General features: G+C 41.3%; 1 protein-coding gene across 1 annotated transcript; it reads left to right on the top strand.

The window, feature by feature from the left end:
* Positions 1-572: 572 nt before the first annotated feature.
* Positions 573-15,469, top strand: SEC61A1 (SEC61 translocon subunit alpha 1). Its single transcript, XM_063121364.1, has 12 exons — positions 573-684; positions 2,684-2,751; positions 3,711-3,776; positions 3,872-3,950; positions 6,013-6,144; positions 6,302-6,411; positions 8,282-8,435; positions 9,427-9,587; positions 11,054-11,251; positions 11,978-12,169; positions 13,363-13,439; positions 14,253-15,469. The coding sequence occupies exons 1-12, from the start codon at positions 678-680 to the stop codon at positions 14,437-14,439; spliced, it is 1,431 nt and encodes a 476-aa protein (XP_062977434.1). The 5' UTR covers positions 573-677; the 3' UTR covers positions 14,440-15,469.
* The last annotated feature ends 525 nt before the right edge of the window (positions 15,470-15,994 follow it).

Genomic DNA, 15,994 nt, shown 5'->3' with positions numbered 1-15,994 from the left:
ATCTTACTTTTAAACGCGTCTTAGCTTGGCTATTTTAATTTGGCAGCTGCTACAGGACTTTGCTTGCAGTCCTTAAAATAAACGCGCGCGTACCAAACTCCCACCACCCCACTGTATAAAAGCTGACTCTCCCGTGGAAAACTGTCCCTGTTTCGTTTTTTCTAAAATGGCGGCTATAGAAGACCACAATTCCCAGCAAGCCACGGGCAATATTTAGCGTTCTACACGCTACGCTTCGTAGCTCCTCAGGGCCACCGTGAAGCAAAAAACAAAAACCGGCCGGGAAAACCCCGTACTACAAGCTAAGAGAAAGCGCTTTCCTTCTCCCTCAACAAGGCAAAGCCGGCCCGGGTCACGGACGGCTTGCTGGAATCCAAAGTGACGTACTACTGTGACGCGCACCGCAAACGTTACTCCGAAGAAGGCGTTGCTGGTCCCAGAGGCTGCCGGGATTTGTAGTCCTGTGGGGGGGAGCAGAGACTACAGCCGTTCGATTCGAGTATGAAAAAGCTCTATTGCGCCTGCGTGGGTGTTCTTCTCGTTAGCGGCTCCCAGTGCGTGGCAGGAAGCGGAAGGGGGCCGAGAAGGTTCAATCAACTGACGTGTCTCTCTGAGAAAGGAGCTGGAATCAGTGCTACTGTTTGATCCTTTCCTTTTCCGCGTTGAGAGCGGCCGAGATGGGGAGTGAGTATCCGTGAGCTGCGGCGTTGGCGCTGAGGAGGGCCGCGGGAGAGACTCGAGCATTGCGTTAGTGTAGCCGCGAGGGAGAGCACGGAGCGCTGCTCCCAGTGGGACGAGGCAGCGCAGCCAGGGAGGCTCGGCTGGTTGTGAGGGGGAGGCGAAATGGCGGCTTGGGAGGGTGGCGGCCGCGGCCGCTTGGAATCTGGAAGGAGCAGGAGGCCGCAAGATCATGGGCTGAAGAGCCGGTGGCAGGCGCGGGGTCTCCTTGACTGGAAGGGCCTTGACTGACGGGATGATCCGTGGTCAGGGCGTTTCTGTGTCTTGCTAGAGAAACACTTGAGGTCCAGAAGAATTTAAAAGCGAACATCCCTGTAAAACAGCACTAGTAGTAATACTTTGGTGGCACATCTTGAGGTTTTCAAAATGGTTCTCTGGCATTTCCCTGGGATCCTCACAGCAGCCCGGTGTTGTCGTCATCCCCACCTTGCAGATGAGGGATGTGTTTGCTGAGAAAATAGTCTGAGGTGAGACTCAAATCACTGCCTGTTTGGGATCCACTCTTAGACACTCCACTCTTATATGAGAAGATCTGAGTCAATTGCGATATTGGATTTTGGAAATACTTTACAAAGGCACAAGTACTTAAAAAAAAGTATTGCTTTGGGAGGAAAACCTCTTATTTATTTATTTTCAAATAGAGCTCACAATATTTGGAAGTAATTGTTCTACACTTTCATCTAAGTGCAGTCCTTGTGTGAAAATAGCATTCTTTTTATCAGCAGCTTCCTTCTCTGCTGCTTTCTGCTTCCCAATACAAATATCCTTTTTCACATATGTTATCTATTATTTAAGGGTAAAGAGGCAATGATGATCCACAAGAAAAGCCACACTAGGCTCCTCCCAGGACATCTGTTCTTTTGATACAACTGTACCTGTTTTGTGATGATAGCCAGTCTCTTGACTTTGTCAGAAGATGTCACTAACAGAAAGCTCTGGCATGGGCTGGTCCATGAAGCCACAAAGAGTCAGAAGCGACTGAACGAATAAACAACAACAACTGTTATTTTACTTGACAATATGGGGGGGGGGGGCGCTATTAGTTTTTGTCCCAGATAGTTTTTAGTTGAATTTTAGAATCAATTTCAGTATGATGGGGAATGTTAACATCTTTCATTCTCTCAGGACAATAATGAAACAGATTACTCTATGCTTTCATGGAAATAGTGCTTAAGGCTTTTGTCTTGCTTTTTTTCGGTTTTAGGATTTAAAAAAAACTTTGCTGCTGCTTAGCTTTTCCTTGTTAGCTAGTAGCATACTTCCTGATGCTCTTCCTAGTTTCACTTTTTTTTTTTTGTAGACAAGACCAAAAAACTTCCTAACATGCCTAGTAAAAACACATTTCCTTGTATGATAAGCACTGCATGATCTGAAGGAGATGCTCGAAGTTTAATGCTTGTGGAGCTTCACAGTAATGCTGACATCAGCAGTGTTGTTATCACAGTACCCTTACAAAGTCATTCTTAGTAGGGAAGTCACGATTAACACTTGTGATTCAGGTATGCCAGTTTTCTCATAGAGAGCTATAAGACGTTATGTTGCCTGATTGCCTTTGACTTCATAAATTAGTATTAAAAGCACAGTTTTAATAGAAATAGCCATTTGGTTTGGAAGCAAGAGATTTGAACCTATAGCTGCCTCACTGCATATGATCTTAGTTTAAGTGAAAATTGGACTAATGGAGACCTGTTTTGCATTATTGTCTGAGTCCTGAAGATGAATGAGAGTGGGAAATATGTCTGTCAGCCAGCCCTGGGTTTTGAAGAGAAAATGAACTCTGAATGTGACTGATTTCCTCAAGGTCACTGTGTAAGACAGTAGCTGGGCAAGATATGAATCCAAGTCTTCCATGTTCAGATCTAAAACTCCCACTTTTGATGAATTTGCTGATACTCATTGAGCTTGTCAATCAACTTCTAACAACAACAACACCCTTTCTTCACAGTTAAATTCCTTGAAGTAATCAAGCCCTTCTGCGTTATCTTGCCTGAGATCCAAAAGCCAGAAAGGAAGGTATGCATCCTCTTCAATATTTATAGGAGTTAATGATCATGGGAGGAATTAATTAATTTGTTTTATCTGGTTTTCCAGAAAAGTATTGTTGCCCAAAGCAACTCACATCAATTTAAAAAAAGAGAAACCTAGACCCTGACTTCAGCCTTAAAAATGTTTTTAAAAACCAGGACAATGCAAAAGGAAAGGGTAGTGAAGGGCAAAAGTAGGAGAGGGTGATCAGTTTGACAATGCCAGAATGAAGTAATACATTGTTAACAGGCATTTATATTTAGTTGTGACCACAGTGATTATCCTTTGCTGGTGGTCTTGCATGGACAGAGGTGCTGCAACTGACTCATTAGTCTTCTTCTGCTGGTGGAGGCAATCATGTGCTTACCCTTGCTTCTGCAGGGTAACTGACAGTTCTTTCTTTCCTTATTTTCTTTTTATTGCATTTGTATACCGCCCCATAACCGAAGCTCTCTGGGTGGTTCACATAAGATGGATCTAAGTGCTGTTTCTGGCAGAGAGGGCAGTGGGGAAGAAAGTTTTCTGTAGCTGTCCTTTGTCTGGTTGATGAATGGGGCCAGGCTGTCTTCCCATTGCCATGATGTTCTTCCTAAGAGGTGGGGGTACAGCTTCCTAATTGCCCTTGGTCCCGTGGCTGATGGTAGAGAATGGAGAAACATATATTGGATGCAGCTGCCTCCACCTGACTTTCAGGGAGTCCTCCATTTGCCCTCAGACCACCCGTACCACAGCCCATTTCATTTGGGAAGTTCCCATCATCCCCAGTGTAGCATTTTGTGAGGTCTCTGGGGACTATCAGGGGAAGAAGTAGGCAAGGAAATTAGTTTCCTGGAGCGTTCTTCTACTGGCATGATGTTGTCTGTCACTCATGGTAAATTAATCTTTTCTTCTAGCCCAAAACACTGCAGTAACAACAATTATTTCTATAATTTCATCCTCTACTGTAGATCCAATTTAAAGAAAAGGTACTATGGACAGCTATCACCCTCTTCATCTTTTTGGTTTGCTGCCAGGTATGTTCATGATAGTATTTCAAGCCACCCTTTTCAAACCAAAACTGGAAAGCCAAACCTGTATTAATTTTACTTGTCTTCTCTTGGAAATCCAGATTCCCCTGTTTGGTATTATGTCATCAGACTCAGCAGATCCTTTCTACTGGATGAGAGTAATTCTGGCTTCAAACAGAGGTAATTCTGGCTTCAAACAGAAATGTCTTCCTTAGCAAATAGTTCTATCTGCTGCAAGGTTTCACACTTAAATATTGTGTACAAAATTGATTGGATCGTATCCCTAACCTAAGATAAGCACTTCGATGTCCCATGAGTTAAATGGGAGAGTTTTGCAATTGCCTAGCTTTCCCATTGATATTATTGGGATTTAAATATGTGTAATTTTGGCTGAATCACGACCTGGATATTGAAATTGAGAAATGGGGATTTGGAGGTTGTCCATGACCATGATGCTGCTGTAATATAAAACAGAGAAGGTAGTAAGACTCTTGTAATCCTTACCATAACTCTGTAATGTAAGTCAGTACTATTGTCATATTGCTGATTGGGGCTGAGACACTAATTCAGTTTATTTTTTTATTTATTTATTACATTTTTATACCGCCCAATAGCCGAAGCTCTCTGGGCGGTTCACAAAAATTGAAACCATATTAAAACAACCAACAGGTTAAAAACACAAATACAAAATACAGTATAAAAAGCACAACCAGGATAAAACCACGCAGCAAAATTGATATAAGGTTAAAATACAGAGTTAAAACAATATAATTTAAATTTAAGTTAAAATTAAGTGTTAAAATACTGAGTGAGTAAAAAGGTCTTCAGCTGGCGACGAAAAGAGTACAGTGTAGGCGCCAGGCGGACCTCTCTGGGGAGCTCATTCCACAACCGGGGTGCCACAGCAGAGAAAGCCCTCCTCCTAGTAGCCACCTGCCTCACTTCCTTTGGCAGGGGCTCACGGAGAAGGGCCCCTGTAGATGATCTTAAGGTCCGGGTAGGTACATATGGGAGGAGGCGTTCCTTCAAATAACCTGGCCCCAAACCGTTTAGGGCTTTAAATGTAATTAAATTGTAATTCAGTTAAGACCAACAAAGGAATTCATGGCTGAGGCAAGATCTGAATTGGGGACTTCCGAACACACATTGCTGGCCGCTACACAACACACCTGTTCTTCCTACATTGTAATCTACATTTATTCCATTGAAGCATTTTACATTGCTTTTCAGACAAAAAGGGTTCCCAGAGTGGTTTAGAAAGATCAGTAGTAAAATAAGGCTGTCCCTGCCCTCTGTCTTACAGTTTAAAATACACAATATAGAAGGAAAAGGCATTTGGAGAGGGGAGGGAAGCAAATTTGGGTATTAGTTCTTATAACAACCAGCTTGGGTGCTACAGATCAAGGAAGGGAGGAGCCAAGGGCTGCTGGTCTCTAAGCAGAGCTGAATAGAGTGGGGTTTCCTTCCTTTGCTCGCTTGCCCCAGAGCTCTGATGGAAAGGCTGCTGCCAGGTGACAGCTGATGGGGGAAGGAGCCTTGTGAAGCTGGCAATTCTGCAGAGCAGTGTGTTTGAAAGATAGAAAGGTAATAAGATGATAGATTGAGATGAAACACTATAATAAGCTAGTTCTGAATGTCGCTTACAGCAAGCTTCTGCTTATGCCATGTCTATTTTAGTTTTTTTTTCTTGCTCCTCTTAGTGTTCTCTTTAAACCTCTGCTCCCAGTTTTCCATTTTTTGCTCATTTTATATTCCAGTATAAACTTCTAAAAATTGAATAAGTGAAATATGTATTTGCAGTATTCAAAGTTCTTCGGGGGCATTCTCTATAATACTTGGCATGAAATAGTATCAGTCTGTTTGCAGGCTAGTTGTAATCAGCACTGTTTCCCTGCATTCAAAATGCTGCATTAATTTACTGTGCTACTAAATAGGCCAGAAAATATTGCTTTTGAAGAATGAAGCAGTGAGGCTTAACTTTCCACACAGCTTTTAGCTTGTATTGCTAGAGCAGCCTCCACTAATGTGACCATGATATGAATATACAGAAGAGTGATGTATCATTTGGAAAACTGCAAGGGTTGGAATTTCAGCTGCAAATCTGACTACTTTTCTCTCTTTAGAGGGTCAAAGTTGTGCATTATCTGTGAAATGATGAGTTAGGAGTGGTTGTCAGTGCAGCTATTCTCCCCCCCCCCCCCCCCGGCTTGTTGGGTGTCATTCTGATTTTCACTTCCAACAGGCACACTAATGGAGCTGGGCATTTCTCCCATTGTCACCTCGGGTCTCATCATGCAGTTGCTGGCTGGTGCCAAAATTATTGAAGTTGGGGACACTCCAAAAGACAGAGCTCTCTTCAATGGGGCACAGAAACGTAAGTAGCAGGAGCTATTAAAGAGCTTGCATTCAAGTTTGGCTAATACCTTATGCAGATGCTGATGATGGACAATATGAATTGCATCCTCTCAGGAAATTTGGGGTTGGAGACTAGGTTAATTCAGTCTTTTTTCCCTTGTGATTTCATTTCCCAGTGTTTGGCATGATTATCACCATTGGGCAATCTATCGTTTATGTAATGACTGGAATGTATGGAGACCCATCAGAGATGGGAGCAGGAATCTGCCTGCTTATCACCATTCAGGTAACTTCTTTTTACATTGCACCACACATTGAGCGGTTCTACGGGGTTTATAGTAATCTAAACTGCAGAAAAGCTTGTTACAGACACTTGCATTTCAGAAGATTTAAAGCCAGAGTTATCTTGCAAACCACAAACTATTTGCCCCCCCCCCATTTCTGCAAGAATTTAATCAAACCTGGAATGCTCTTGGTAGTCATCCCAAGCCTTCATTATTAGCCGGAGCAGGCTCATACCTCTGAATATATTGTAAGCCTGCAGTGCCTTGTTTGCTAGGTGCCTCATAAATAGTATGGACATATTTATGAAGGTCAGCTTGTAATAGCTGTTGGCCCTCATAGCTAGGAATGAAATCTCTCAGAGTAATGTACTTTGTGTTTTTAATTTTTGTGATCTTTGGCTATTGGGTGGTATAGAAATGCAATAAATAAATGAAAAATAAATATACCTTTGGTTACTAGATGCTAGGTACAAATGCATGATGACAGACACCAACTACTTCAGAATGGTTCTTGGGTTAAGTGGCTGGCCGTGTTACCAAAGAGAAGCTCTGGGCTGGATGAACATTTAGTCTGACACAATATAGGAATTGTCATGCTGTATGATGGTATAGGTCGTTTCAGTATTTACATTGAAATGTCCATCTCATCTGTGTGTCCAAAGGGTTTTTAAGCATTGGATTCACTCTAAATTGTCTAGATTTCTATGTCATGGAAACTTAGGAAGCAGATGTATATTGAGTCAGACCATGGGTCCAACCAGCCTAGTATTGTCAACACTGGCTGCCAGTGGCTCTCCTGGTTTTCAGGCAGGAGTTTTTCCAGTCCTACCTGGGGATGACAGGGATTGAACCCAGGTCCTTCTGCATGCAAAGCAAGTGCTCTGCCACTGAGCTTCAGTCTTTCCCCTTACATAGCTCAGGACTACACTGCTGTTTTACATCTAGGCCACCAAAACAGTATTGTGTGAGTAGAGCTAGTGTAGCTCAGTTGACGGTGGTGGATTCAAATATCTGCTCAGCTTTTGGGCCTTTTCGGACAACACACTAAGGCATGATTAGGCTGCTAAATCTTTTGTAGCAAGTAGTTAGTGAGCATGTTTAAACTATGGTTATGTGGCCACTATGGCTAGGAAAGGTTCACGCAACACGCGAATCCATAATGTTTAGCTCAAAATGCTTAACCGCTGTGGTTTAGTGTATCATCTGAACAGGGTCTTTGGCTTAGTTAGGAAGCTAGTCACAAGCTTCTTTCCCCTTCTGTAAAGTGGAACTAACCTTGGTTTAACACGTATGATAAACATTGTAATGCAGATACCTAGCTTATTGATTTAAATGTTGTCCTGTGCTTTCAGCAGCTCTCAGGCAACTAATGAACAGTTACAACAGTTCAATTTATCAATAAAAGAATGTGTAATATCACATAAAACGCAATAACCAGGTAGTGCTAAGGATTTACAGTGCTTTTATGAGGTAATTTTTTTAAAAAAAATCTAACTGGATTTCTTAGAACAGAAAAAACCCCTTAGAGGCTACTAACTTTTAAATGCTCTAGGAAAGTTTGGTTTATATGATATTCTTCATGTTACTTCACATAGGAAGAACAGCAGTTTACAACTCTCACAGAAGTGGATACCTATACTTTCAGTAATACCTATTTAAACCAAAACTAAGTGTTATTAAAATTCAAGCAAACACTTGCCTGAAAGAACATAAACCTCTCATCAAAAGGGCTGCCCTGGTATGAGTGTGCTGTGGGAGCAGGCATTTATAGAAACCACTGGCTTCCATTTAACAGTGCTTTTACTAAATGATTTTATATTATTCTTGGTAGTGTTAATGCCCTGAATGAATAATTCTTATTTGTTCTTGCAGCTTTTTGTTGCTGGGTTGATAGTTCTTCTCTTGGATGAACTTCTGCAAAAGGGATATGGTCTTGGTTCTGGAATTTCCCTCTTCATTGCCACTAATATCTGTGAAACTATTGTATGGAAGGCTTTTAGCCCAACCACAGTGAACACCGGGCGAGGTAACATCATGCATGTTTACTTTTTGGGGGTGGATGTATGTCAATGGCAAACTCATTGCCCTGTGCAGATAGGATTGGGATTAAAACAGGGCCACTGAGAAACACAAGGGAGGTATTTCAGTTGCCTGTTTTGTTAGCATTGCTGAAGTCGTATGAAACCCAGAGACCTATAATCAAAGGTTTGCCTTCCTTACACAAGATTAAGTATCAAGAAAGATACTACTTTGTGGTAAACCCACGTTTTAGGTTAGTTGCTTCTATGAAAATACCAAACACTTTGTCACATTTTGTAGTGACGTTTAAGTAATGTATTACTAGAAAGACTAATCATTTAAATTGGCTCATAAGAGAATTAGAAATTGTAGTTCAGAAATGAGCTATATATAGTGCAGAGTTGTGTATAATGTATAACACCCATCTGTGTGTGTAAGGTAGCTCCATTCAGGTCTATGGGACTTCAGGGTATCGCAATGCTAATCTCGTGCTTTTCATTGGCTACCCCAGTCTATAAATACCCATTTAGTATTTCTTCTAAACATCAATGTGAGAGCTGGTTTGCAAAGGAACTTTCTCTTGCACATGTACTAACGTGTGCATAACCAAGCACTAGCCACGGTTTGTGTGTGATTGTTAGCAACGTGCAACACAGCAATTTCTGTAGATCATGGTGGCTGTGAAAATGGCTTCTGCAATCATGGAAACTGCTGCTGGCTGTATCTGTGTACAGCCTGATTTATGCTAACATTTCTTCATGCAGTCATGAGTACTCGCATGACTGAGGAGGTGTCACTGCTGCATGTGTAGAGGATACTGCCCACATCAGTTGTCCTTGAATCACATTTTTGAAATGGTAATCTCGTAGCACTTCAGCGGGAGCATTTGGGGTATGAGAGGTTCCTCTAGTGGGAGCATTTGCACATGATCAGTTTTAAAAGGCAAATGAATAGAATTACTTGCAACTGACCATCTCTTTCACACTTGCCCATTTAAGGCATGGAGTTTGAAGGAGCCATCATTGCCCTGTTCCATCTGCTGGCTACTCGCACAGATAAAGTCAGAGCTCTCAGGGAAGCCTTCTACCGTCAGAACCTCCCCAATCTTATGAACCTGATTGCCACCATATTTGTCTTTGCTGTTGTCATTTACTTCCAGGTAAGTAGAACTATGGAATAGTGTTCAGAACTAGGCAGTATAAGAATAGTTCCATATCTGCCCTGGGAGGAGATGGCCTGTTTGCTTGTTTCTGCTCTGGTGGTAAAATGGTTGTTAGTACTTCACCAAATATATAAAGTGTAGATGCTTATACAAGGGATAGAAGGTAAAGAAAATGTCTGTTAGAATCAAATCAGGTTTTTCTATTCTGAATTGGTGTTGATACCTCATAAAATCATTAGCAGGTGCCTACGTTTGTGAATAGCTCTTAAGTGTTGTCCAAAACCTGTCTACATTTAAACCTTCTTTCTGCAAAGATAACTTCACAGAATTGCAAATTTGTTTGTGAGTTAAAGGATTTTGTCATTGTAACACTGGTTAAAAGTTAGTTAAAGCTCTAGTTCATGCTCTTGTCATCTCTTGCCTTTACTGGGACCTTCTCCTTTCTGGTCTTCCACTCACACCTCAGTTGACTAATTTTTATCCAAAATAGTTTACCTCTCCAGTCTCTCTGACCATATGATTCCCCTCCTTAGACTGGCTTTCCATCCCCTTCCATTCTTTTTAGATTGCATCCAACTGTGTCTGTCTGCCAGTGAAATGGGCACTGCTGCCATCCAAACTGATCATTCTCCTCCTGCTGCACCCTCCCAATCTGCTCCAGGGGGTTGGGGGATATTCTGGAGCAGATTTGGGGGAGCCTAGGGGGAAGGGAGGATAAGGGGAAATCCATTTCTGCACGCAGAAGTCTGCTATTGTCCCTTATCCTTTTTTTTAAGCTATCTGGTCTTGCTTCACCTTACCTTTTGGCCCTTGTTTCTCATCCTAGCTCTGCCCATGACTTCCTCTCTTCCAATTTTGTCATTCTCAGCCCACTGCAGGTGTCCTGCTCCCTTAATTCCACCCATTCTCCCTTGCTTCCCTCATGCTTTCCCTGGATACACAATCCATTCCAGCCTAGCTACCACAGTGCCATAAACTTCCATTATACTTACCTACCCATCCTAAATGTGGCTTTTCTCCCTTCCTTCAAATCTCACCTCAAAACCCATCTTTTCTGTGTGGCTTTTGACTTACCATTGTAATCATTCCCAACTGTAACCAAACTGTAAACATTGTAATGGCATTTGCTCACATTGTAATGGCATTTGCTCACCTCCCCATTTCCCCACTATTTGTTCTTATATTGCAAATTCCTTGGGCACTACGTATCTCTCAGAAAAAACACCTAGATTAAGAGCTAAGCCCACCATGGTCATATTGAAACTCATGAGGCAGAGAGTGCATTCAATTTGCTTTCATGTCTCCTCTGGCTGTCTTACACAAAGTGTGCTAAAGAGTAGATTGCTTCTAAAAAGCTTTCTGAGATAATTTTGTTGAAGGTTTCTTGAGGGGGATTTGCTTAAGGCCGCTATTAGCAAGGATTGTCTGTTTTCCTATTCAGCTCTCATTTTTGTGCTCTACAGGGTTTCAGAGTGGATCTCCCTATAAAATCTGCTCGCTACCGTGGCCAGTACAATACTTATCCAATCAAACTATTCTACACCTCCAATATTCCCATCATTCTTCAGTCTGCGCTGGTGTCCAACTTGTATGTGATCTCACAGATGCTCTCTGCTCGTTTCAGTGGCAACTTATTGGTTAGCCTGCTGGGTACTTGGTCTGTAAGTATCTATTTGTGATATGCTCTGCCTTACATCTCACAACTGTGAAGATAAATCTGCTTAGTTCTTTTAGCAAAGGTGCACATGAATAGCCTGAGTCAATTATTATTATTATTTCATTTCTGTACCGCCCCATAGCCAAAGCTTTCGGGCGGTTTACAATTCATAAAAATACAACGTAATAAAAATTGTCTAAACAGTTTAACATAGAAAAATCAAAACAACGTAAACAGCTAAAAACAATTTAAATGAACAATGTTTTCCTAGTAGACTTGTTCTAAAACCGCAGACGTAGATGCTTCATCATATACCATTAAATGCCTGGGAGTAGAAGGAGGTCTTTACCTGGTGCCAAAAAGATGAATGTTGACGCCAGACAGGACTTAGTGAGGAGCTCATTCCATAGTCTGGAGGGTGTGTGTGGAATCTCATTGAACTCAATGGGACTTACTTCTGAGTAATGTATGGGATTATTTTGAATGATCAATATGTGATGTTTGTCTTAGAAGCCTTGTCGGTTCCTATATGTTCTCACAGTAACCATAATGAATTTTCTTAACACCGGCCACCTGCATAAAGAAACCTTGACAGTGTAACAAAAGATTATGGCCGTAATACATATATGCTAGAGGCATAAGTGAAATGAATGTAGCCTTTAGCAGCTGCGTAATACCTGTACACTTAAGGCTAAATTTGTTATCTGAAAACTATCCAATTCCATTGCAGGATACTTCAACTGGAGGTCCTGCCCGTTCATACCCTGTGGGTGGCCTTTGTTATTACCTCTCACCTCCTGAGTCTTTTACTTCGGTATTGGAAGACCCTGTCCATGCAGTTGTTTATATCGTGTTTATGTTGGGCTCCTGCGCTTTCTTCTCTAAAACCTGGATTGAGGTCTCTGGCTCTTCTGCCAAAGATGTAAGTAGAGAACATGAATTCCGCAACTCTGGATGCTTCATTCCTCTCTCTTATTTATTTATTTATTTATTTATATCCTGCCTTTTGCCCAATGCTGGGCCTTAAGGCAGCATTACAAAATTTAAAACGTGCATTTTAAACCTATAAATAGAAATATACACAAGTTAAAAGTATTCTCTCAGCATTTTAATAGTCTATAAATTTAATTTTAACTTTGCTATTTTCAATTTGTATTTCTGCACTGCTGCTGATTTTATCCTGGTTGTGCTTTTATATTTTATTTTATATCATGTTTTTATACTGTTGTTTTATACTTTGAATGGTTTTAATTTTTGTGCACCGCCCAGAGAGCTTCGGCTATTGGGCGGTATAAAAATGCAATAAATAAATAAATATTAAATATGTTCCAATAGTAAAGCATTTAAACATTTAAAATACTTGGAATAGACAGAGGCCCAGATTATTTGCCAAAGGCCTGCTGAAACAAGAAAGTTTTTGCCTGCCTCTGAAAGCACATCAAAGAGGGAGCCAGTCTAGCTTCCCTGGGAGGAGAAATTATCATGTTTCCCCTGCTTTGTCACTTAGCAGAAGGCACAGTTCTTTGTTTACACTGACTGATAGTGGCACTCTAGGAGTCTTTGATCTAGTTCATACAATCAAAACAGCCCATTGTGGCTTAAATAAGGCAGTTTTGATTGTTAAAATTGGGTCAAAAATTCCTAGAACTTGTGTCATGTGAACCTGGTTGGCAGAGGTTGTGTGAGGGTTAAACAACCCTCCTATAATCAATGGCCTGTCGTTGCATAACCCCGCTGCCCAGGTTCGCACGACATGACAAGCTGTGGCCAGGTGAATATTCTAACTGGCCATTGGCACACACCATAGCCCACCATGGCTTAAATAAACCATTGTGGGCTGTTTAATCATGTGAACCAGCCTTTTGTCTGTTACCTGAAAAGTTACTATGCTTTCTATGAACAGCATGTACAAACATGGTTCATATCAACTTAAATCTTTTCACTTTGCTTTTCCGAAATATTCATAATACTGCTACTTCAAAAGCCTTGTCATGCCCTTTTTCATAGTTCTTAAATGAGCATTGAGATTTCTTGCTTAATCACAGGAAATGAGTTTTATCAGTTGACCTCAAGGAAGACTAAAACATTTTTACTCCCTTACTTTGGCTGATTCAGGTTGCTAAACAACTGAAAGAGCAACAGATGGTTATGAGGGGTCATAGAGAAACCTCCATGGTTCATGAACTCAACAGGTGAGTTACAAATATGCACAGATTCATTATTGTCTATACTGCTACTCAAGGTCATGGGTTGGATCCAGGATCTGTCTTCCATGGATGCCCTGCTCATGGAAGGTGCCTCTACTGAATTTTTACATTAATTTTTGTAAGCTCTTGCAGTGTTCAGGTTTTTTAGATGCCAATGAGATTCTAGTTTTTTAAAGAATACTCATGACATTCTTGAGAATTTCTGCTTTATTTTTAGAAACATTGTTTTAGCTCTCACGGTTTGCTGAATTGAAAAAAGCAAAATCAGTACTCGGTAATGATCTTGACACTAGAGGAAGCCAGAAGTAACCTTCATGGTTTTCTAGCTGCTTCATTCTGTGACACACTAGTAGAAAATCCATGAGCCATTGTTTATATTTGATCTGCCCATGTTTTTAGCCACTTGCTTACTTAAGATACACGTGCTTAGTGATTGGGGAAAGAGTTGTTTCCCATTTGCACCTAAAACGCAAGAGACTATATGTATGTACATACCTTAGATAAGGTGCATGAGTCTTGAGCATCATACTATACCCAAGCAGCCTTTAACATGATCATTGGGTAGGATCTAAAAGCACAGGGTAACTTTCTCTGGATCCAACCACTTTGTCTTTTAACTACCTAGATCTTGTATACAGACATTGTTTTACACTGACTTGGGCTGTAATTCCAATACTATACCCAATACTATATCCAATACATAATGTTTTGTGGTAGCTGTGTCTGTAAATGATGCTGATAGTATCTCCTTAAACACTTGGGTCTAACTTGAGTTTCTTTCCTTCTGTCTTTTGTCAGATACATTCCTACAGCAGCTGCATTTGGTGGCCTCTGCATTGGTGCCCTTTCTGTTCTGGCAGACTTTCTTGGGGCAATTGGATCAGGCACTGGAATCTTGTTGGCTGTCACTATTATTTACCAGTACTTTGAAATCTTTGTAAAGGAGCAGAGCGAAGTTGGCAGCATGGGAGCGCTTCTATTCTAAATGCATTGTCCCATGGACCCTAGGGGAGGGTGAAGAGTGTTAGAAGATTTAAAAAAAAATCAGGATAAAAAGATTAACAGCAACACAGTAACATGGGCACATTGCATTAATAGGAACACTTATTTTAATGTTTTCCAAAGCACATTCCTTTGGTTCAGACTCTGTTATTATTCAGTTGACGTTTTATAAATTGCTGGAACATGTGCAAAAAATATCCTTTTTAGAAAAGAAGTTTGTTGTTCTTAATTATTGTTCAAAGCAACTCTCCTAAATCTAGGTTAGGCTGATGGCTCTTGCCATCCCCTACCCCCACTCTGGAAATCCTATCACTGGGTTGCTGGAACTTTTCTAGCTTCAGTGTATGAATGGGATGGAAGTTTATTTGTTGCAATATATTGTCTGTCTCTTTGATAGTGAGAGATCTCTTTTCTGCTCCCTCCCCCCATTTCCTACCTACCCTTGATTTGTTGTAAGCAGCTGACTTCACTCTTCCCCCAGAGTACCACAAATTTGAGATTGCCAGATGTCTGGTCAGGTACTCTGGTTCATGTGCGTAAGTGTGGACTGTTGGCATCTGACTGTTGCCTCACTTCTGAAGGGGATGATGATATGCTCTGTCCATAGAAATCTCAGGTCAGGCTACTTCATGGGAAGAAATAATCCTGCCTCGGAACTGTAAATTGAACAAACACAGACCTTATACAAATCAATGCCATACAGAAAGCCTGAAATTTCCTAGATAGTTGTCTGTATTCTTTTTATATCCCGAGAAGAATCGTGCAATGCAGTATTTCTTCTGGAGGTTAGCACACTCTCAACAAATTCTTACCTGCCGTCATGTTAAACTGAATTCTAGCTTAGCAGGTAGGAGTGCTACACTCATCTAGTTACCTGCTTGTTGAAGAGTATGCCGAAGTTGCTTCTGATCAAACTTGCATATCACTCCAGAACTTTTTTTCTTCCAGTTCTGGAACAGTGACCACAAATCATGCACATTGGTGTCTGTATAGAAATACCTTCCCTGTCTCCTCCTAAAGAATGCTTTATGTGCTCTTACAACCTGACTGGGGTGCACTGCTGGCACTTCTCCAGAGGCCGAATGGCTCTTGCTTGCTTTTGGGACGAGTCCTACCAACTGGGAGAAGTGGCCCTCAAGTCTTTAGGGATTTTTGCCCGCCCTCCTTTAACGTTCCTTAAAGACTCAACTTCTATTAGGATATATCAGTGGTTGTAAGGTATGTGTCTGTATTATATAGGTCCAAATAAAAGAAAAACTTGGTACAAAAGAAAGCCTGAATGTAAACGTTCCCTTTGTCAAGGTGCCATTGGCCTAGGTCCCCACCCCTGACAAGAAAGTGCTGGAATATTTGCTTCTAATATAGAGCTGTATTTGCCAGCCTGGTTTTCTTACTGCCTTGTGATATGCAAAGATTTCTACCTTGCTACCCCTGAGAAAGACAGGCACCAGAAACTTTTGGCACCTCAGCCATGCAGTTCAACCAATGCCACACATGGGATTACAATAGTCTGGCACAGGAAACACAACAGCTAATGG

The sequence above is a fragment of the Elgaria multicarinata genome, chromosome 3, assembly GCF_023053635.1.
Source record: "Elgaria multicarinata webbii isolate HBS135686 ecotype San Diego chromosome 3, rElgMul1.1.pri, whole genome shotgun sequence".
Classification (NCBI taxonomy): Eukaryota; Metazoa; Chordata; class Lepidosauria; order Squamata; family Anguidae; genus Elgaria; species Elgaria multicarinata.
Note: the sequence above shows the minus strand (reverse complement) of the source record. Positions and strands in the feature narration are given on the sequence as shown.

What these genes read in the sequence shown, in the direction of transcription:
- SEC61A1 (XM_063121364.1), top strand. An exon ending in TCCAAAAGCCAGAAAGGAAG is followed by an intron (nt 2,752 to 3,710) that starts GTATGCATCCTC and finishes CCTCTACTGTAG; the next exon opens with ATCCAATTTAAAGAAAAGGT. An exon ending in ATGGTTCATGAACTCAACAG is followed by an intron (nt 13,440 to 14,252) that starts GTGAGTTACAAA and finishes GTCTTTTGTCAG; the next exon opens with ATACATTCCTACAGCAGCTG.